The 22,326-nt window shown below is 44.8% G+C and overlaps 3 protein-coding genes across 3 annotated transcripts; 2 read left to right on the top strand and 1 right to left on the bottom strand.

Moving 5' to 3' along the window:
- Positions 1-4,387: 4,387 nt before the first annotated feature.
- LOC137887736 (mesoderm posterior protein 1-like) lies at positions 4,388-5,299 on the top strand. The gene is made up of 2 exons (XM_068730921.1): positions 4,388-5,128; positions 5,246-5,299. Exons 1-2 carry the CDS (start codon positions 4,388-4,390, stop codon positions 5,297-5,299), a joined length of 795 nt encoding a protein of 264 aa, XP_068587022.1.
- A 5,071-nt stretch (positions 5,300-10,370) lies between these two features.
- On the top strand, positions 10,371-11,270 carry mespaa (mesoderm posterior aa). Its single transcript, XM_068730919.1, has 2 exons — positions 10,371-11,057; positions 11,184-11,270. Exons 1-2 carry the CDS (start codon positions 10,371-10,373, stop codon positions 11,268-11,270), a joined length of 774 nt encoding a protein of 257 aa, XP_068587020.1.
- Positions 11,271-11,989: 719 nt separating this feature from the next.
- Positions 11,990-21,700, bottom strand: LOC137887375 (aminopeptidase Ey-like). Its single transcript, XM_068730316.1, has 21 exons — positions 21,440-21,700; positions 20,070-20,780; positions 18,912-19,054; positions 18,519-18,658; positions 17,908-18,034; positions 17,680-17,834; positions 17,437-17,550; positions 17,110-17,253; positions 16,790-16,855; positions 16,603-16,668; positions 15,978-16,150; positions 15,760-15,836; positions 15,528-15,661; positions 15,386-15,441; positions 15,142-15,289; positions 14,850-14,941; positions 13,785-13,895; positions 13,464-13,631; positions 13,194-13,334; positions 12,709-12,790; positions 11,990-12,451 (listed from the first exon to the last, which is right to left on the bottom strand). Exons 2-21 carry the CDS (start codon positions 20,672-20,674, stop codon positions 12,293-12,295), a joined length of 2,901 nt encoding a protein of 966 aa, XP_068586417.1. The 5' UTR covers positions 20,675-20,780; positions 21,440-21,700; the 3' UTR covers positions 11,990-12,292.
- Positions 21,701-22,326: the final 626 nt, after the last annotated feature.

The following is a 22,326-nucleotide window of genomic DNA, read 5'->3' as shown; positions in this document are numbered from 1 at the left end:
TTTATTTGTCTTTTTTCTCCTTTACTTTTGAACGGAGAAGGCTGGTACTCGTTTTTGTGGTGAGCTAAACGGCAGCTGGCTGTGGCTTTATGCACCGCACAGTCGGCGTTAGAAGTGGTATCGATCTCCTCATTTTATTTTTGGGAATAAAGAGAAGAAATGTGTTGAACTATTCCTTTTAATGTGACTGACAACTTTAAATATGTAGGCTATGAAATAAAATTACAGGGGACATCATTACTTCACTGTGGTCATCATGAGATCCAAAGATGTCAGATTAAGCAGAAAACATTCAAAATATCTTTCCAAAGAAAGATTAATGTGCTCTCAAAGTGAACGACACTGACAATATTTACAATAAAAAAATCACAAATTAGTGGACAGAGCAGATTAGCGTTACACCGTCTGTCTTTTCTAACGCAGGCAGAGGAACACTGAGATTTTAGTTTTGTTCTGTGATGTAAAAAATATTTATCTTAAATTGAATTGTATTTAATAATTTTAGTTTTGCTCAATCTAGCGCTGACACAAGCTGAATATAACTGTTCCCATGTCAGTGGCAGCTGTGTGTTGGGGGGGGGGGGGGGCTTGTAAAAACATGGCAGCACAGAAGTGTGAGCAAGTGCCGGTAGTCGGAGGATGTGTTTACTCTGGCTGAGGTGTGAAGGACACTCTGCTGATCTGTCCACCAGGTCTACCTGGATGTCAAACTAGAAGACGCAGTGGAACTAATGATTGAATATGATCTAGTAATAAAATCGCTTCTAGTAACTAATATGACTCGGGTGAGACTCGGCTGATAACATGTCTTAAATTTTTTTTTTTTTAGCATTAGCTGGTCCGGCATAATATTGTATTATCAACATTTACACAAAGTAAACCCTCAGCTCCTGCTCCCTTAACTTTTTTATTTCAATTAATTCTTTTAAGTTGTTCTTTTGAATCTTGTTATTATGTTCTGCTGATGTCACTCTCTTACAATTAGAGGAAATTTACTGTCCACCTCTGGCTGACCCCTCCAGCTCCAGCTATGTTTCACACCTAGGGTGCAAAATGTAACCCCCTCACCTGCCACCTCACTCACTGACCAACACACACACACACACACACACACACACACACACACACACACACACAAAATGAAGCTTTCAACAGACCTAATATGACCACACAAGTTTAAGAAAAAACTCATTACAATTGACTTTAATTTGACAGTGTCAAACGTGACGCAGTTTTTATCTTTCTAGTAATGCTCTTCATCAAGAGTAAACTGTGGAGTTGGAAACGGATCAACTCTTGTGATTGTTTTGGATCTTCATGTCCGTAATGCCCCGTCTGTCCATATGCAACAATATATTGATGAAGATGATGTGCGGGCTCCCACAGCCTCACCTTGGTCGGGGGGGGGGTTGGGAGGGTAGCAGTGTGGGTTCAACCCCGGTTCACGCCGCCCTCAGCTCATTTGGGTCGAGATGAAGGCCAAAGCATTTGATTCTGAACACTTTCATATCAACTCCAGCAGCATTTGCATTTATTTATCTTAACTTCAAATAGCGCTATTAACAAATCTGGACCCATCTTTTGCGGTCTTGGCGTCTGACCGCAGCATTAACAGCCTGTTCCAACAGATTATTCCTCTGTGCTGCGGTTGTGCTCTCGTTGTCTCTGCTGTACCACTGTTTGCCGTGGCGCCGACCCAATGTCCCCGCAGGAATCATCGAAATGAGGTGCAATTTGATTTTATTCCAAGCCGAGGAGGGAGCGCACTGGAGGGAGCGCACTGGAGGTCGCGGTGGGGTTGATGGACTCAGGAGGCCCAGACAGGTGGCAGCTAGCCCAGCCTTAGCCTGCTGTGGGTGTGCGTCCACCCAGAGGTGCCAAACTCCCAGGAAGGCTCCCACAGCCTCACCTTGGGAGGGAGGGAGGGAGGGGGTGCGGGGGTTGGCAGGGTAGCTGTGCGGGTTCAACCCCGGTTCACGCCGCCCTCAGCCCGACACAGCTCAAATATTACCATTCGTTTTTTTCTCGGGGTGCCATATATTTCCTCTTGGGTTGATTCACTTGTATTATACACCTCACCTTGCACTGGTGCAACCTAATTGTTCTATCTCATTTTTATCATTTTTTCAGGGCTTCAGTGTTCTGGAAGAAGGAACTCGAAGGGGCTCCAAGCTGCAGGACACCGTCTATAAAAACCAGACAAATACGCATTTTTGCACAGTTTTGTGTTTCATCTTTTTCTATCACAGATATATTTTTTTTGTCATCTGCACTGCTGGTGACCAGACAATGACACCTTTATACCGAGCCAATCACAGAAGAGCTGGTGTTTTATGAAAGCTGAAGCCAGAAAAATCATGATTCTGATGATGATATTGACGGTGTTATGATGATGATGATGACGCTACAATGATTTAATAAGCAACATAGATTGAACACTTCCACCCTAATCTAACCAACCAAACCAAGAAGTCCAACACTGTCGGCGTGTCGCAAAGTATCGCGATGTGCTTTGGGACTGTGCCCTTAAAGTGCACTATTCACTATTTCTGAATTAAAAATGCATCACTCTCCCCAAACCTACACCAAAAGCGATGCTGGGAAACAGGGAAGAGAGGAGACAGAGAGAGGTTAGGAGTATTTCCCAGCATTCCCGGTTCTCACAGCTGAGGTGTGAAGCGACGCCTCCAGACTCATCAGTTCTCAACGGTGTGAATCCATCACACCTCGGCTTTAACTGCATGATACAGGTCATTATGCTTCATTAGATGTATTTACATTTCACATTATTGGGAAACACACACACACACACACACACACACACACACACAACCGGAGCAACAGAGGAAAGCTCCACCTAACAAATCGAGATAAAGAGAAGGATCAGAGATCACAGCTGGACTCGCTGTGACTATAAAACAATCTTGTTGGTGAGAAGTGGTGGAATATAAAGCGGAGGACAGAACACACACGTCAGGTTCAAGTTCGGGGTGAGGTGTGAAGTACGAACCTCCACGGAGGACCAGGTCTCTGCTCTCTTAATAATATATATATATATATATATTAATAACAACTCCCCTGACTTCTGACACATCTGACATGATGATACACTTCAACCCCAGCACCACTCATGTACTTCCATAATGATATATTATATAGTCATTTAAAACTCACTCAGGAAGATACCTGTAGTCTGCAGCACAGATGGTTAACCTCAGGTCACCCACATATTTACTCTCTGTCTTTCACGCTGCATTGCAGATTATCGCTGAAGGAAAACATACCTACACTTTATTAAGTAAAAGTAGCAGTACCACACTGTTAAAGTGCACAAGTAAACGTACTCATCATGCAAAATGATCCCTTTTCAGAGTGCTATAATATTATGTGTATCACATTATCGTTATTATTGATACATTAATATGTAAGCATAAGAATTCCAATGTTTTCGTCGGTCGATTTGGAGCTGAACTTCTTTATGTATTGTTCATCAAATCTTAAAAAACAATACTTCATATTGTAATATCATTTAATAAACGTTTTATATGTTTGTAAATGTCAATTTTAAATCTAGACATCAGAAACATGTATAAATGCCTTTTATTGTAAAGGTTCGTTCACCATTATGTGCTTGATCTGTGGATTTGTATTCATTGCTTCTGTTCACTGATGTGTATTTGGTGGTAATCACTCTTAAATCCTTCTTGAGTTTTTATCACAGGATTTTATTGGAGACGTGTGCAGAACCGAGTGATTTGGTTTTTATTTGGTTGGAAACAATAGTGAAACATCATCATGTGCTAAATAAGATAAGACAATGTGACTACTGACTCAGTGTGATGGCAGGTATAATTCAACACTAAGGCTTCTTCACACTATCATATACTGTCCAGATCGCTGACAAGTGTCTTTGGCTTCACTGTTGAAAAGTGAATGCGGGAAAAATGCGATCATTCAAAACAAACCCCGTCCCTTAAACATGTGCAAAATGCATCTGGGTTTTTCCTCAGGGACAAAAAAAGCCCAAAAAGCAAAAACTGTTTATTGTTTTGAGCAGGAGTCAAAAGTCACACTTCTACTCCTGTAGCTGGATTTTCCCAGACATGGAGGAGAGGGAGAGGTACTGAGACAAGGTCCCAGAGAGGGAGTGTGTGTGTGTGTGTGTGTGTGTGTGTGTGTGTGTGTGTGTGTGTGTGTGTGTGTGTGTGTGTGTGTTCATGGGCAGCGGCCTCCGCTGTAGAGACAGTGATGGTTTGTGAGAATCTGCAGAGGTGTCACTTCACACCTCTGTGGCCTGGCCTGGACTTATAAACCAGTGCAACACAGCTGAGCGGCACTCACAGCCTCCCAGTCCCTCCAGTCAGACCAGAGTCCCACTCCACACAACATGGATACCTCTTCGGTCCCTCTGCTCAACTACGGCCTGCAGTACCAGTGGTGCTCCGACTCGGACCTGTCTAGCATCTCCTCCCTGGAGACCCTCTCCCCAGTCCCCTCCATGGACTCCAGCCTCTCTCCGTCCTGCTACCAGCAGCTGCCACAGTCCACTCCCAAAGTAGCCAAAACCGGATACCCCCAGACCCTCAAGTCCTCGCCCTGCTCCCTGTCCGGACGCGGCAGGAAGTCGGGCCGAGCCAGCCGGATGCGCAGCAAGCAGAGGGAGAGCGCCAGCGAGAAGGAGAAGCTGAGGATGCGGGATCTGACCAAGGCTCTGCATCACCTCCGGTCCTACCTCCCGCCCTCGGTGGCTCCCGCAGGACAGACCCTGACCAAGATCGAGACCCTCCGGCTCACCATAAGCTACATCTCGTACCTGTCGGCCCAGCTGGGCCTCAGCGAGGAGGCGCTCTTCCAGAGGAGGGAACAAGGAGACACCTCGGCCAGCGACGCCTCCTCGCCTGACATCCTCAGCTACTTCCAGCACGGCCCCGTGGGAGGACAGGAGGTCCCGCTGCAGGACCAGAGCCTGTACCAGGCCCAGTGCCACAGCCAGGGCACCGTGCTGCATTCTGGGAGCTGTGGATTTGGAGCGGATCAGTACAGCATGCAGTACATCGAAGCTCCAATGGGAGACACGAGCATGGACGGCATCCTGCAGTCCCCTCCGGCAACACAGCCCTGCTATCAGGTATGTGAACGTTTCACATTAATTATGAATCTCTATTTGTGCAAATCACACATCTTGCATTTTTTTTGAATGAAAGTACACAATGCTAATCAAACTTCCTTTTGACATTTTTTTCAGATGTGTGGCAAAGACTTCTGCATGCCGTTGGTTCCCAGAGAGTATTGGGGTTAAACACTCGTCGTCGTCGTCATCATCCAACAACAGACAAAACTACTTCTCTGTCTTTACTGCCTCACTGTGAAACACGTAATTTATTTGAAATATATATATGCTATTCTACAACTTTATTTATTTTGTCCTGTGAAATGCTGCATGTAAATACTGATATGTCTAACAACTATTTTTATATTTCCTTATGCCACTATTTATAATAAATATAATATTAAAATGCCACGAGTGTCATTGTCGTCATTGCCGAGCCTGGTCCCCATGATGCAGAGTGTATGGACCGATCCCGATCTCCAAAACTCTGAGGCGCTCGTGAGGGTTTAGTTCTGTCCCACTGTCGAATCCTCGAGTCTTTGAGTCTCTGGCAGACATGTTGAGCCCTTCATGAACCCTTTCCGTAAATCTAATGCTAGATGCAGACATAGCCTAAGGGAATTACCCACAAATCATTGCAATGTAACGTTAAACACGGGGTTACCAGTGGACAGACGGAGACGTGAAAAAGGTCAACAAAGAGGACGGCTCACGCGTGTTCAGCCTGTCTAATTAAATGTGCACAGAAACATTAAAGATTAAAGATGGAACAAACAAAAAAACGTATTATTATTATTTATTCATCAAATATTTCATTTTGTCATTGAAGCTGTTTTGACAATAGATGATATGAAGTTACCTCTCATCTTGTGAGGAAAGAGCCTGGAAGGCGTTCAAATCAAGGAGTACAAAGTATAAATATAAATACACACAATTGTACATAACACATGTTGTTGTCATGGCAACGTGATATGTTGCAGAAAATTGCTGTCCCATTCATATTTACACCATTTCAAGCCCTCACAGTGTCTCACACTCAACCACTCACCAGGTGACGTCAGTGAGTCCCTGAGGGTTCAGGCTTTAAGGCCTTAGAGGGGACACTGGGACTGGGCCTGCATGTCAGGACCGAGGGGAGAGTGCTGCAGAGCGCCCTCTGCTGCTCATGAAGGCACACTGGCACCCCAGTGATGAAAATACACAAATATCATAAAATGGCCAGCCTCACTATAATTCATTATCTATTTATTCATTTAGATTATGTTGTAGTCGCCACTGCACAGTTTAAATACATGTTTTTGATTAGGTTTTTAAAAAAGAAAGCGGCTATGATTTATATCTTTATACATGTTTCAATTAAAAACGTGACAATGTGAAAGGAGCCTACAGAGAATTATCATCTGAATCTGCAGCTAAAAGAGAGAATATTGGACATTTATCAGGTGACATGACACTAAAGAGAGTTACTCTAACAGCACAAAAATAAATAAAAACCAAGGTTGAAAGATTCGTCAAGTCTTTTGCACTTTCAGATAATCAGAGATGGTTAACATATTTGAGCTCATAGCTCTCATTGAACAACAAAGACAACACAGCTCACACACAAACAGTGAAGCAGTGTTTGCCTGTAATCCGTTCTCCTGTTCATACTGGTTACTGAGTGATTCCAATGTTGGTGACATTTCCGCAAAAATCCACAGTCCTCCCTCCAAACATCTGTATTTGTTTGTACACTTCAACTGCAGCTCAACAAGGAAACACAGCGAGGGGATTTCACACCAAAGAGGTTGTAACTCTGCTCTATTTGATTAACTGATAAAGCCTCATGTTATCTATTCGCACAAAATAAAGATCGCGGATTCCATCACTGATATTGAAAGCAATGTTGGAAGGGATTTGTTATTAACCAGTACAGACAGGAGGAATGATTATGTTCAGCCAAGCCTGTTTTTAAAAAACTGTCCTTCCATTTATCACTTTGTCTAAATGTAACGTAGATATTCTGTGTCAGCGTGTTGCAGTGCAACTCTTCATTGAAGCTACAGCTAAAGAAATGAGTGACATACAAACCCCAAATAATGTCAAAATGTCAAACACTGGAGGGGCGTCCTGCTGGCCTGACAGTGGGGGCACATTGCCACGAAGCTCAGTTTGATTCCATCCAGCAACCATCAAGATGAGACAATAAAGTGGATATTTCCTCAGCTGTCTCCCTCCCCCCCTATGCTCCCTGTCAGCATCGCCACTGTGAACAACCTAATAAATAAAAAATGTTTAAATAAAAAAAAAGGCCCTGTGCATCGTTTTATTAACTTTTCCCTTCAAACTCAGCAGACGTTTGAACTTGTCTCGCTGTGGCAGGAAAGCGCACAGGTGTCGTTAATGACGGTAACGATGGCTCCCTGAAACTGAGGCGGCTGAATTAAAATCAGACCTCATTGACTCTGTCATTCTGTCATTCTGTCATTCTGTCATTCTGTCATTCTGTCATTCTGTCATTTGCACTGTGATTCTTCCTACCGAGACACGACGCGTCTTCTGCGGGAGGAAAACAAGCGTGAGACGACTTTAGAAGAAGTATAACTTGAAATGGAATAACATTTCCAAACACATAAAGACAACAAAGATTTTGCATTTTTAGAAAAAATAAATTGTGAAAGACCCCATGATGCAACTGAATGAAAATATATTGTATTATTCAACCACATTCATGTTCTTGTTCAGATTGTCTGTGAAACACCTGAAAAAAAACAATAATTCTACAGCAGATGCAACTGTGACAGGCAAAAGTAAAATGCCACAGAGATGCAATACGTATGTGAATATTACTGGAACGCCACAATATGTAACATAAATACCCTAAACATGGGATCATGGGGCATTACCAGAGACACCAGCCCCTCCAGAAACACCACAGTAAGTCCCTCTCATGGCGTAATGCATCTAAGCAGACCAGAGCTATCTAGTTTATTTAGTGTGTCTTTGTTAATGTGGCTGAGCAAACACAGAGAGGTCCTTGGCACCGCTAAGTCTAGACTAAAGATATAAGATCTCCCCTGCTCTGTTCCCCCCTTCACTCTCTCTCACCTACAGCCCTAATTACCTGCCAGAGCCAACAGAGAGGGCTTTAATATTCATAGAGAGGCTTCACGGCAGGCAGGAGAATTAGGCCCGAGTGTTTGGTTTGCCACATACGTGCAGCTCATCTGATATGCGGCCGGCAAAGCCCAACACAAAGCCTAATGTGCCCACTCGGGCCTTTCATCACAGAAGAGCTAATAAAGGCTCCGGCCCTGAAAGGGTCGGGGATGAAAGAGTTAGCGCCGCAGTGCTGATTATTCGCTCATTACATGGGAGTAAACACTGTCAGAGCTTAATGTGGATTAAGGGAAGGCCGATCCTCTCCGTCATCAGCCGAGGAGGGAAAGAGGAAAGCTGACAGCTGGGGGAAGCTCTGACGAAGGTTTAGAGCAGGAAAAAATATTCAGTAAATAGTTTATCATTTGAAACAAACAGAGTGAAAGATGTTCGTCGAATAAAATAAACTTTTAAAAAGAATGCAGAAAATGAAGTAAAACTGACAGGACCTCATTTGTGAAAGGATTCAAACTTCAATCAACCAAAAATAAAGTGCTAGAATTACTTGTAATGTTATCTAGAAGTAAGTGTGACCTAACACACCCTCCAACTCAAGACCAAAAAACTAAACCGGCTTCAGCTAAATGAGTTGTGAAATGTTGATTTCATCCCATCTCTCTGCTTTGGATGTTTCTCTTAACATCAGATGTCTGGTCTTCTTGCATACCCGAGGTGGCCGGAGAGCTGCGCGAGACCGGTTCACACGTCTCCGCTCATGGGTTTCACCTCTGCTGCAGAGCAGGAGGCAAATGTGACGCGGAGGTTTGTGGGAACGCTGCTCGGGATTCGGATCCACAGTCGACACCTGAGGACCAGATTCACAGGAACACCAGAGAGAGTCCTCACAAATATATGACTAGTGAATTAGAATTAGTGATGGAGGCATTCAAAAACAGAATAAGAAAATCATTCTTTCTAACATCCCGTACCAACAAAGAGGTTGAAACAATCTGAAATGAAAATCCACACGCAAAAAACTCTGCCAATATTCACCCTGTAACTCCAGATGATATACATAAAGCATATTTGTATGCAGCAGTTTGTGAACCAGAAACTCATTTTAGGGGATCAAGGGAGAAGAGATGCATGCGTGGTAACAATATTTTTAATAATAACCCAAAAAAAAGGTATAAAAAGAAGAAAAGAAACGGTGCTGAGGAAGGAATTAAAATATTTCTTAGAGCAAAGGCGTCTGATAAATATAAAGTGACATAACTATAAAGTTGCAAACTAAATAAACAATAGAAGACTGACAATGTGATGTATTGTGTCTTCCCCTTTGCCACAGACCTTATCTATTATTCACAGTTATGTCTCTCAACATCACTTTAATCACGGTGGACATTAACTGGGTTGTTATTTAATAATAACAACCTGGAAATTCAATCCCACTGGTACCAATCTAGATCCCAACCAGGTCCCACTGAGGCCCGAAAAATCTCTTCTACAAGGAAGAGGTGGCCGGGACAGCCGGCGTGGACCTGAACTTAATAAAAGACAGCGTGTCTGTTGGTTCTGTACGTTCTTCCTGTGCGGATCTGAGTTCCCAGGCCAGTGAGGCGCACTGCTGTCCAAACAGGACGAGGTGTAAACTCCTCACACTTCACAGCTGCCCACCGGCACACTTCTGCAGCCTGACCTTGTTGTTGTGGGGGGGGGGGGGGGGGGTGCTTCTCTGAACCTGAGGCCTTGCAGCTCCATGGCTCATTCACTCATCCAGCCGTGTATTATTGAGGTTTTTGGGAACAGATCATTCAGTCTCGGCTCATGGCGCTATAGTTAGTTTCCTAATAAAAAGAAGTCCTCGGGGTTCAGGGACAGACAAACCCTTTGTCGTGTTCCCGGGCTGCAGGAGCGTGTCGTGTGAACTTGTCTACTTCCGGTCGCACCTTGTCCCGGAGCTGCCATGTTTCCCATGGGAACCCCCCCCCGGCAGAGGTGTCGCCCCTGCTCCCCAGAGCTTCTCAGAGACCGGAGGTGGCTGCCGGAGGTGCAAACTCGCACCTCCCACCACATATATGGAGAGGCCTCCCTGGTCCTCCTCACTGTCCTCTCTGCCTGCCTCACCGGCAACACACTGACTGCTCGGACCAAGACCAAGACTACGACCACGACAGCAGCGATGGAGGTTTCCTACTGCTCTCCTCTCCAGCTCCAGGACAACTCTTTCCTATTTGAGTACCTGCTGGACAAGCCCTACGATCCCCTGGCCTACGATCCGGCCTCGGACCCTGGCTACTTTAGCGCAGGCAGCAGCAGCCTGTCTCCCACCTCCTCTGTGGACTCTTTCTGCTTCTCCCCCGCCTCTCTCCGGGCAGCCGGAAGCGAACCGAACCCCATGGACTGTTTCGTCTTCAAAAGCCCGGCAGCGCCTCGCCTCACCCAGGGGACGCAGCCTCCGCCTTGCCCCGGATCCTCCACGGCCACGTCCTCCACCGCGAAGAAACCCAGATCCAGGTATCCGGGGAAGAAGCGGCAGACAGCCAGCGAGAGAGAGAAGCTGAGGATGAGGGATCTGACCAAGGCCCTGCAGCACCTCAGGAAATACCTGCCTCCCTCGGTGGCACCCGCCGGGCAGATCCTGACCAAGATCGAGACGCTGCGCCTCACCACCCGCTACATCTCCTACCTGTCGGCTCAGCTGGGCCTCAGCGAGGAGGAGCCGGAGCAGAACGCCTCAGGGTTTTCGGAGCAGCCCCAAAACCTCAGCCAGTTCCTGGGTCAGCCAGCAGCCAGCTACGGCCATCAAGAACCAGACTGTAACACCATGAGCTCAGCACATCTGTCCTCTCTGCAGCCCTCATATCAGGTATGTCTCATATCATGGTCTTGTACAGCTCCACGGATTTAAAAGCATTTGAGCTTCAGAGAATTTGCTTTGCGGTGAACTTGTGTTAAATGGGTTCGTAACCAAAAATCTGACTTCTCTTTTCAGGTTTCAAACGAAGTTCGCTTCACCAGCGAGCAGTTCTGGATGCCACAGCAGCAACTTCAAAACGCCGCCTTCTCTGGACAGTGCTGAGAGACACGGCCATCGAGCCGCTATTTTCATTGCAGCAATGACCTCTAACAAAATCTATGGACAAACCTCTCAATTTTGTTATTTTGAACAAAATATATTTCTGTCTTTTTTGTGCATTTTATTTAATACATAGAACTGTATATTTATTGAGCTTTCACAACGTGAACGAAATAAACGTAATTTATCAAAATAACCCTCGAGTTTGTCGCATTCATCCAAATGATTTTATATACGAAACAAATGAAATCATGCAGACTTGGCCTGCTTGGCCTCGGCTTCCCTACACAAACACTGCAGCTGTCAGCCTGACAATGAGGTGCTAAACAGGGAGCACATCCCCGCTAAAGTCCTTAAGGAAAGACCCCCACTGAGTGAGGTGGCAGCTGAGCTGGGACCAGTTGATTGGCGCCTTTTCTGATCTTGTGTAAACAGTGGTTAAGACCATAAAACATGATAAATAAACGGCTCTGGATTCAGCTCAGAAACTCAGAAGCCAATACTTTATTTCACCCCAACTCTTGATTGTCACTTCCTGTTCGAAAGTGTTCCTCTGCAGTGTCCATGTGTGACCCAGAAGTTAATAATATGGGCACATAATGAGTTTTAGTCACTGAAGTTGGATGGCCCATTTTGTGAATTGATGTTTTACGGCTGTTGCTATGTCCACTCTGTGATCTGTGATGTTCCCGAGATGCCCGGAGAGGCCCGCACTCAGCAAATGAAAGTTTGTTGCCATTTATTTTCAGATATTTTACATTGAAATGGGCTGCGCTCACAGTTTGGAGGTACAAAATGTCACAATCTGATATGGCTTGTATTCAAAACACTGGCATCAACAACAGATGCAAAAAACCTCTTTGAATAGTTTACAGTATGTACAGTATTAAAACATATTTTTTATTTTGTATCAAATATCCATACAAATTTATAATCAAACCTTTACATTTAAGAAAAAAAACATTACATTCAGGATATCTATAATACCACAGTTGGTTCGGTCAGTAAGACCATCTGCACTTGTGTTAAACCGGTGAAGAGGTCTCGCTGGTGAACCAATCGAGCACCTGCTCTTTGTTCATCGCCACCCAGTTCATGTTGGCCTTGGTACTCTCCAGCACCTGCTCCAGAGATGTGGTGGCCGAGCCAAGCTGCCCGGCGTTGTCTTCTTTGAACTGCAGCAACTGAGAGGAACGGGGAGGGGGGGGGGGGGGGGGTTACTGGTATTCAATTCTGAATGTCGGCATAAACGGGAATAATCTATAGGATTAAGGTATAAGAACGTTTTCTTCACCACCGTACTTGTGTAACGACACGTTCGTGCGTCCTTGCAAACAGTAGTCTCGTTATGAATATTAACTCACTCACAAGTTGCCCTGGTGGAATGAAATATTGGCTCGTTGGTTCTTACAGAGAACAACAATGAACAGAGAAACTGTACCTGCTTGTACTCAAACTCAGAGGAGAATCGTCTGGTCAGTCCGTTAACAAGTCCTCCGAAGGAAAACGATCCGACACCATAACTGGAGAAAAAGGCCAGAACAAACACGGGCTGTGATCATTTCGCAAACAACTAAAGCTGTTGGTTGGACATTTTGAAGACAAGACTAAAAAGTCCGCGGACATGCTAGACTTAGCCAAATGCTAAATGTCAGCATTCCAACATGCTAACAATGACAATGCTAACATGTTGATGTTAAGCCGGTATAATTATGTTCGCCATCGTAGTTGAGCATGTTAGCATGTTAGCTAATTAGGACTGGAGGTTGAAGGGAATAGCAGCAAAATGTCACGGCAATCCCTCCAATAATAGTTATAGATAATCAACACCGCAATTATCAAATCCTCCTTCTGCCGAATACGTTTAACCGTGACCTCAGCTTTAACCGTCACATTCTATACATGTGTGCAGGAGGGAAGACTCACTCGTTGAATATATAGTCCCATTTGGCTCTGACAAAGTCCCATGCCAGAGGTTGACCGATGGGGTTGCTAGCAATGGAAATGATGGTGGAGCTGGCGTCCTGCTTACGGATCTTCTCTGGGTCCAGACAATACTCCAGATACCTGAAACACAACTCACGGTGAGGACAAAACGTTCTACTCGCTGCTGCAACGGTGTTTGACGTAGGACCAGTCGCCTGCAGCGAGACTAAAAATGACCAGAGGAAGAGAACGACGTCAGTAACGGCTGACCTGTTCAGCAGCCAGGGCTGTCTGGTGCAGGACAGAGCGGACATGAGTTTGTCAGCCTCCGTAGCGATGGTGGTGTTCTTGAACATGGACCAAGCAAAGTCCCACTCCTCCACCCCTCCCGCTGCGATCGCACTGCAGTACACCGTGTACTTCAGGTTGGGACTAATCCTGCAACCATTGAAGAAGGTGACAGAGAGTTAAAGGCAATGACGGCGGTGGTGCTGCATTTAACAGGTTTAGGAGAGTCCCACATATTAATCCCGAGAGGAAGACAGGATGGAAAAGAAAGATCGAACGGAGAGCGTGAGGGTGTGAACATACGTGTTGTTCGTGGGGTTGTTCCTCCACTCTCTGAACCAGCCGGTGGTCAGCTCCTTACAGCCTTCCACTCCGGTGCTGCAGGCCATGGAGATTGCATTCACCTGGTTGTACCTAGATAGGGACATGAGAAGATTCACGGGGTCAGGAGAATGTCAGGAGGGGTCCAACTGCAGACCTTGAATCCCCCCCCCCCCCCCCAGGTCTGGGAAGTGAGATGGGGCACCTTTACTTTTAGTTCTTTATTTTACCAAATTTGAAAACGGTCACATTTCACTGCTGTTGTAGTGTTAACATCCGCTTTTAAGAAACTACTAAAGATAATGTTATATATATGCCCCATCATACCTGAACGTTTAATTGTGTGCGGCTCTCTTGGGTTTTTAACATCGACGGTACTGTTACTTTCTCATTCTGAAAATTAAATAAATTAACCATCAAAGTTTTCGAGGTGCAAAAGGAAGTGGAGCATCTCACATGCGGAGAACTCTTCCCATTGGCTCTCCAACGTGGGGTCCCCCACTTGGACCATCTTTGAATGTTCTCACTAATGAAGGAGTTCATCTAAACTCTAAAGTAATGACATCGAGTAAATCCCACCACGCCTGGTAAAAGCATCTTTTCAGTAGAAGTGCAGGAAAGTTTTCCAACATAAACTTATTCCTCTCAAGATAAGAGTACATTGGAGTGAACACATTAAAGAGATACAGAGTAGAGTGGAGGTGCAGCTGATGGGTAAGATGGGTAGATTATTTTGGCATTATCTAGTTTTTCCTGTGGTGATAATTAAAGTGTCATCTAATCTACGTTACACGAGAGCCACAGGGACACGGTTTACTGCGGCTTAGCGGAACCTAAATTGTCAATCAAATAAAGTGAATCTTGTGCTCGTCAGAGTTCCCCTTTGGGAAACCCCAGGCGATGGTATCATCCTGTAAATACTGCGGTTTCCAGGAAAACACATCAGTCTAGTCACCATGGTTCATCATAAAAAGAAATACTACAGTATATTTCAAAAGGGTGAAACAGACATGGTTTAGAACACAGGCGACATGCTAACATCCTTACTGGTCGGTGTGATTTTCTGGGATCTTTGTCCAGTCGACAGTGATCTCTTTGAAGTGGTTAAACAGAGGGGTGACCTGATTCTTCAGGTAAGCCTGAGGAGTGAAGGAAAGGAGCATTTGAAAAATGATGAAGTAAAGACTTGTGATTAATCTGCTGATTTCCAGGCATATTTTCCCTCCATTAACCAATCTGCAGTCCTTCATAAACACCTTCACCGTGCTGTTCTTTGGGGATCAGCATTGGAATGAATTCAGTGCGGATGCACGGCAAAGGTTGACCGTTCATCACAAACCTGCATGGGCCCGTAGACTTCGCTGCGGTCGAACATCAGGAAGTAGTAGTTCAAGCTGCGCCTGGCTGTCTCCCAGGGCATGTATTCAACCTCTTTGTTGAGGAACTTGGTCATCCTCAGAGCCAGAGTTGTGTTCACCATCTTGGCCCTGAAACAGGAACGCATACGTACGATTGCTCAGCCCTCTCTCTCTTTCAACATTTGACGGCAGACGCTTTGCAAAAAAAAAAAAACCTGGCCTCACCTGGCGAGGTTGAAAGCGTCGTCGATGAGTTGAGCTCGGTTGATCACTGGGATGTCCTGGAAAGCGAACGAAGGAATTGAGGGTTTTTTTTGGGGGGGGGGTTTGGGTAGTCATCATTTAGAAACACTGCGGCGTCACACACCTGATGTCGGGAGCTCAGCTTGGCGAGGAGACGCTCCCAGTTGTCGGAGTCGTAGTTGACTCGGTAGAAGCCTTTCATGTTTATGTTGGCCACCAGCCAATCGTCAGCACTAAGAGTCATGTCTGTGTTTGTAGCTGTTTGGATGGAGATGAAAAGCAAAAATAATGCACCTCTTTCTATCGCGTTCATCATCTCTGCAATGCTCTGTAGGAACACCTGAAGTAAACCTTACCCTCTTTGTTAAGAAGCCAGTACTGCTGCTCGGCTCCTCCAGTCTTAATCCACGTGACGGGGACAAACCACTCGTATCTACGGCCGCATTCATCCCGCCACACACACGGAAACACGGAGTACACAGAGAGAGCGGGTGAGTTTCTTATGCCAGGACCCGATATGACCACACTCGGTATATTCAGCATATTCACAAGAAACGTTAAGAGTGTTTCCTACTTGAACTCTGAGGGTCTGTCCACCACAGAGTTTGGGTCCAACAAGAAGTGTTTCTGGGTAATTTGTCCAGTCTGGGTGTTGATGGTGACCACCGGGAACCCCATCTGTAGGATCCACCGGTTCATGATAACCTCGATGGAGTGTGGCAGCTCTATGTTGGCGTTATCCACTGCCTTAAAAGAGGAATATTCATATATTAGTAATATTGTGACCATTTGTTGCTCCCTGCAGAGGAATTCTTTTACTTTTTATTTATTTTAGGGCTGGGTAAGTTAACGCAAGTTATTATCACGTTAACGCATTCATTAATTAACGCCGACAATTATTTTAACGCAGTTTTTATTTTATTTTTAAGCGGACATTTTTAAAGAGCCGGATATTTTGCTCACGAGTTGGTGGAGACCAAAACCGGAGCTAATAGGAGAGTGAATACTGGACTTGTACTGGACCCGTGTCCAAAAACACAACTTCAAATGAACACTAATGTTTCTCTGCTGCTGGATGTATTCTGTATTCTGACATGTTAGCGTGATCAACTTCATGAGGTTATCAGCTTTGTGTCTTCTGCTTTAATATAAATTGAAAGACACATTTTCTTCATCAGTGTGTGTTTTGTGGATCGTACCATTTGCAGGTGCTTCCAGAGGTCTGTGTAGACGGTGTTGTTATACTTGAACGCCTCCAAGTACGTCTGCAGACAAATCATCAAAGTATTTGTTACGCTTGAGTTGCGCTTTTGTTGTGAACAAAGTTAGATGAACCGCAATAAAATGGTGATATTACAAACAACATTAACAAAATACTGTACTCACATGAAGTCCTTTGGAAAAGACGGTTTCAGTGATAAACTCTGAGAGCATCCTGAGGACCGCAGCTCCCTGTGATGAAACACAGGAGGATAATAGCAATGTTATGTCAGACACAATTACAGTTTTCGGTTAACGAGGATCAGCGATTCATTAGTACTTTCATTCTGTAGTTCCCAAAGAGTCCTTGATTAGGGTCACCCGGGGAAACAACAGTTTGATTCAGTTTTAGTTTAGCGGAGGTCGACATCTTGTCTCTCGGGTGTGAAGAGAACGATACATTAGGGTAAGGAAGTTAAGACGTGTTAATATCAACTATGCCGCACCTTGCTGTATGTGATGGAGTCAAACAGCTGGCTGATGTGCTCTGGCCTCAGGATGTCCTCCTCTTTGGATGAGAGCGGGTGGGAAGAGGCCAAGGCATCCACAGACATCACACCGACGATCTGATTCAGGACTATTAAATCTTTCTGGAAAATGCCCAAAGGAAATATTTTGAATTGTGCATTGTGGCATGACCGGACACTTCTTACACATATTTTAAACACGTTAAATGGATTAAATGGATCCACCTCGTCAGGACTGGGCTCACACAGGAGCAATTTAAAAAGAGGTCCGTTCAGTATATTCAGCGCGGAATATTCAAAACTCACCATGTTCCACGTTGGCTCAGCATAGTCGGCTCCAAGATAAGAGACGTAGGTGGCAAACCCCTCGTTGAGCCACAGGTCATTCCACCACCGCGTGGTCACCAAGTTCCCAAACCACTGAGAGGACAGAGCTTCATTTTATCGGCAGGTTTTGAAACACATTTCAGAGCTAAACACGATGACCATCAAAGATGTGATTTGGTTTCTGGAGGGCAGAACACCACAGAGTGTCCTTTAGTTGTGTACCATATGAGCGAGCTCGTGGGAGATGACCGTCGCCACCCACTCCTTGTCTCCATTGGATGACACGCCGGGGTTATATAAGAGGGCGGTTTCTCTGTAGGTGATCAGGCCCCAGTTCTCCATGGCTCCAGCGCTGAAGTCAGGAAGTGCGATCTGGTCTAAAAGACAATCATGAAGTAATATCGTTTATCATTTACTGTCCTCGCGTTGGTCTGTGCGTGTGGTTCCTACCTGACTTTTTCAGGGGGTAAGAAGAGTTGTAGTAGTTCGCAAAGAATGCCAATATGGGCCCAGTCTTCTCCAGGGCATAGGCCCCCTGGCCCTCGTCTATAGCCCTCCTGCGAGCCCAGATCCTGATCTGTACACAAACAGTGCTTTATTAAATAGACAGAAGGGGAAAAAAATAGTAGACCAGAGGCCTGAGCTAAGCCTGGAGTCCAGCAGAGGGCAGCAGAGTAACACTGCGTCCACCAGAGCAGAGCAGCCGCAGAGAGCCAGCGTCTGCTGTTTGTGATGGTACTTGTAGTCCTAGTAGTACGAGCAGTGGTTTGTAACGCTGCATCTGCTGTATAATAACTGAAAACAGAGTCAGAGTCAGATCAGCTTAAATTATTGAGCCTAATTCAAGCTGCAGCAGCAACAATGGTAGTTCATTGTAGCAATAGATAGTAGCAGTAGTAGCAGTGGAAGCGGTACTGAGGGGGAGTGTGGTTCTCATAGCCGATTATCAATATCACACTTTATTGCTCATCCTAACAACATCCTTGTTCCACTCTCCAGGAAGGTCAAGGGTCAGAGTCGACCCATTTCCATTTGTATGGTGAGATGTAATAAATAATTACCAAAACATCTGCATCCGGTTGATTGGAAATGAATGTGAACTCAGACACAACGAAAGCCAGCAAGTAGGTTGACATGATCTCCGTGGGCTCGAAGCTCGTCTGGATTAAATTGTGTCCTTCCATAGTGACGTTTAAAGGTTCTGTGTGTGTGTGTGTGTGGGGAGGGGGGGGGGGGGGGGAGACAGCAGCACATTCATTACCAGTGAGGAATAATAAGCACATTGTATCAACATACAGTACAAGACAGCCGAACATTTGATGTGTGCTGTTGTTGTGAATGGAATGCGTATGTATCGGTACGTCACGCTTGAGGCTTCGGGTTACTTTAGGAAACATCACAGGCGGACAGGTGGCGTGTGAAACGTAGCGCCGGACGCTGAGAGAAGAACTTGCCGTAGTTCATGGAGTTGGACAGAGCCGTGGTCTCGTGGGGGTGGATGAGGGTCATGTGGAAGACTGCTTTCATAGCAGGCTCATCGAAGCAGGGGAAGGCTTTCCTGGCATCCGTCGGCTGCATTTGAGTTGTGGCCACAACTCTGACAACAACAGATAGGAAAACGGAATAATTAACACCCACATGAAATGCTGAAGGAACTCTCCCCTTTAGATACTCTCACACTTAGATATAATCCCTGTTCAATGTTATTCTAGTTTGTGTTGGAACTAGGTGGTTGTTACTTCCTTGGTGTACTCACTTTCACCAAACCAAAAGTCTTTTTCACTTTCCCACGGGTTACATTTCAGCAACCCGTGGGAAAGGGTTGGTTCTGTGCATCAGTAGAGACTATAATTATGTGACAAGATATGACACGCAGGGGTGACATCTGTATACCTCACTGAATGCAAGTCACTGGCGTTTCCTTTTTTTATAAGGTAATGTGAGACAGGGACTTTGGTGTGTAATGTGATGTTTGAACTAAATATAGATAAGAAACTAAAGGCTTGAGAAATATCACCAGCAGCCGTAGCTGTGTCTTTTTTTATTAAACCACTAGGAGTAACCAAAGTGACAATATTTCTAATCTTACACATAGTGGCTGTAAACACAACACTACAAAATATTTTGTTTTTGTTCAAGAAAGTTTAAATATATATATATATATATATATATATATATATATATATATATATATTATATATATATATATATATATATACATTGTTTTATTTAATTTTTTTACATTCTGTACTGGAGTTAATCTAAAATCAACAAACTGACATTGCAACCAATATGTTATCCATTGAACTGATCAAGACATAGAGCTAAAGGTTCCTTGTTATTAATAGCCCACCATATACATTTTTAATAAAACGTAATATGACCAGATAATCTAAACACTGCTTTTCTAATCTAATCTAATTAAAGGAATATGTGACATTTTGGGAAATACAAACATTTGCCTTCTTACCGAAAGTTAAATGAGTAGATGGATACCACTCTCATTAAATGACATTACGACATATTAAGATTTACACATTGTTTAAAATCGCGCTAATTCTCAGAACTAAACCAATTAAATAATCAGATTAAGATTAAAAAGAACTTCCTACTTTTTCACCCCATCCTCCATGTATTCACTCCTGTAGAATCCTCCCAGGTCGTCGGCCAGCTCTCCAAGGAAGTCGGTGAAGAGCTCGTACGTGCTGCCGGCCTGCAGCGGACTGCTGAGCTGGACCACCAGGTACTGGGTGGGGATCTCCAGCCAGGTGTCTTTCAGGCCGGGCGCAGTCGCTCCGTTGAGGCCGGTCAGCTTGGCATGGAAGCCCTCGAAGGAGGTGAGGTTCAGCTTGTTGGAGTGGATGATGATGAGGTCGGTCTCCTTCACACATCTGAACACCACCGCAGAGTGTCCGGTGAAGATGTACAGGCCGCCTTCGTTGGGCTCCAGCCGGGGCCACAGGGTGACATTGTAGGAGACGGGAGCGAGGGAGTCTGGGAGTCTGTACTGCTGCCAGGGCTCCTTCGGGGTGGAGGGCGTGGTGGGGCTGGTGTTGGGGCTGGTGGTGGGGCTGGTGGTGGATGAAGCCGTCACGTCATTCTTTGACTTCTCCTGAGCATAAACCACCGACAGGGCTATGATGGTGGCCGCAGCACCGATGGCTACGACCACACAGGTCACTGCCACTGCTTTGCTGACGAAGAGGCCTTTCCCCATGTCTTCACCAGAGAAAATGAAGACAGATGGAGGAACGGGATTGCTATTTATGCCCTCCCTTGTCAGATTCAGCCCAGAGTTAATGGTTGATTTCCTGGGTGGGGAGCTGAATGTCCAAAACATTGAGTTGTAAAAAGTCCTTGAGATAAGATAGAGCCCTGTCTATTCTGTGAACTTTACACCAGCATAGTGGCTCTGAATAAAGGCCCTCTTTAGAAGATGATCTCTGTTTATACACTACTGTAAACAGTGTGAAATACAGTAGAACTGTGTGTGTATGTGTGTGTGTGTGTGTGTGTGTGTGTGTGTGTGTGTGTGTACAATTTGCAAATGCCAACTGTATACAGATCTGCCGATGTTGAGGAAGCCAGAGTTGCATAATGAAATGGGATAAAGAAGGGTTTAAAAAAATGCATAAACTTTTCTTTAGCCTTAAACAGTTTGCTTTTGTTGACCCAAACAGTTGTGGCTTAAAGGAATGGAGGCATTCCAACGGTTAAATTGAAAGAACATGTTTTGTGCAAGAACCGCTATGTCAACACAGCGGCCGTCAGAAGTTGTAAAATCTGTCTCATAGTATTAGAAAACACGGTATTCACATTTCTAATAAGCTTTCAAATCCTCCAAAAATTGTCCGTTCTGGATCATATTTACCGGCCCCTTACAGGGTTCTTTTCTTAACACAGGTGTGGTACACACACCATTAAAAAACTATTTACAGTCAAATACAATGACATGAAACATTTCCTTGGTAATTGGACTTACCTCGCATTTAGGTAGTTCAGACTAAAGCCACATTTTCACCTGTTGATTGTGGAGTCCAGTTTTAAAGCAGCAATGTCTGCAGCACTGCGCTCCCTTTTAACACATCAGCTGCTTGTCCACTTGCTCCAAGAAACGCCCCAGATTCCTCATTTGATAACTTGTGCTGATGGAAACACTGTTTATACCACGTCAAGTAAAATCGCAAAAGTCCCAAGTAGAGCCACATATGTCTTTCCCAATCATGCGGTAGGCTATTGCACAATTCTCCCAAAAAATAAATACAGTCATATCCTCCTGTGTCTGCTCTTGAACTTGTTGAGCCTTGTTTTGAAGATAAGTACAGTACAGTATTTCTTGAATACAATTGTGTCCAATAATATTGCACAATGTACAATAGACTATTGGGGTAAAGGTCCAATACCATCATTTCTCAGTCACTTTGTTAAAAAGTCCAGCCTTGTTCTCATTTGACACGCCCCGCGGCTAGTGATACGACACACAAGGCACCCTTTAGCAAGCTTTCACCTATCTACAATGTAAACCTGTCTGCGCTATTATTACACGCTCAGGGAAAATGCTCAGCGAGTGTGACGACGTAGTACAAAGACGAACACAGGACTTTCAACCAGAAGACAAGCATTTGTGTCCCAAAGGTGTTTTCTATTACTACTTAGTTTATACACTTATTTTAGCTGAACCACGATGATGTTCTGAAACATAACCGAGAGGTTTTGTTGAAATATATCAAACGTCTTTGTTTGAATTCACAACAATCTACCACGTGCGTCACAGCATTGCAGAGGCGCTTTTGTTTTTTTACAAATTCATCTTTGTTGCACTGATTTTAGCATGCACCGAGTTCCAAGCTACCTAACATGGTGCAGGGA

Source organism: Cebidichthys violaceus, unplaced genomic scaffold (assembly GCF_023349555.1).
Source record: "Cebidichthys violaceus isolate CVI_PGR_0920_01 unplaced genomic scaffold, fCebVio1.0.p SCAF_5, whole genome shotgun sequence".
In the NCBI taxonomy this organism is placed as follows: Eukaryota; Metazoa; Chordata; class Actinopteri; order Perciformes; family Stichaeidae; genus Cebidichthys; species Cebidichthys violaceus.
This window is presented reverse-complemented; position numbering and strand designations above follow the sequence as displayed.

Excerpts from the sequence above, each read along its gene's own strand:
- LOC137887736 (XM_068730921.1), top strand. The coding sequence starts at position 4,388 with ATGGATACCTCTTCGGTCCCTCTGCTCAACTACGGCCTGCAGTACCAG. Across the intron at positions 5,129-5,245 it reads CAACACAGCCCTGCTATCAG|ATGTGTGGCAAAGACTTCTG; the intron begins GTATGTGAACGT and ends CATTTTTTTCAG.
- mespaa (XM_068730919.1), top strand. The coding sequence starts at position 10,371 with ATGGAGGTTTCCTACTGCTCTCCTCTCCAGCTCCAGGACAACTCTTTC. Across the intron at positions 11,058-11,183 it reads CTCTGCAGCCCTCATATCAG|GTTTCAAACGAAGTTCGCTT; the intron begins GTATGTCTCATA and ends TTCTCTTTTCAG.
- LOC137887375 (XM_068730316.1), bottom strand. The coding sequence starts at position 20,674 with ATGGGGAAAGGCCTCTTCGTCAGCAAAGCAGTGGCAGTGACCTGTGTG. Across the intron at positions 18,035-18,518 it reads AACCGGATGCAGATGTTTTG|ATCAGGATCTGGGCTCGCAG; the intron begins GTAATTATTTAT and ends GTTTGTGTACAG. Across the intron at positions 17,551-17,679 it reads CCCACGAGCTCGCTCATATG|TGGTTTGGGAACTTGGTGAC; the intron begins GTACACAACTAA and ends CTGTCCTCTCAG.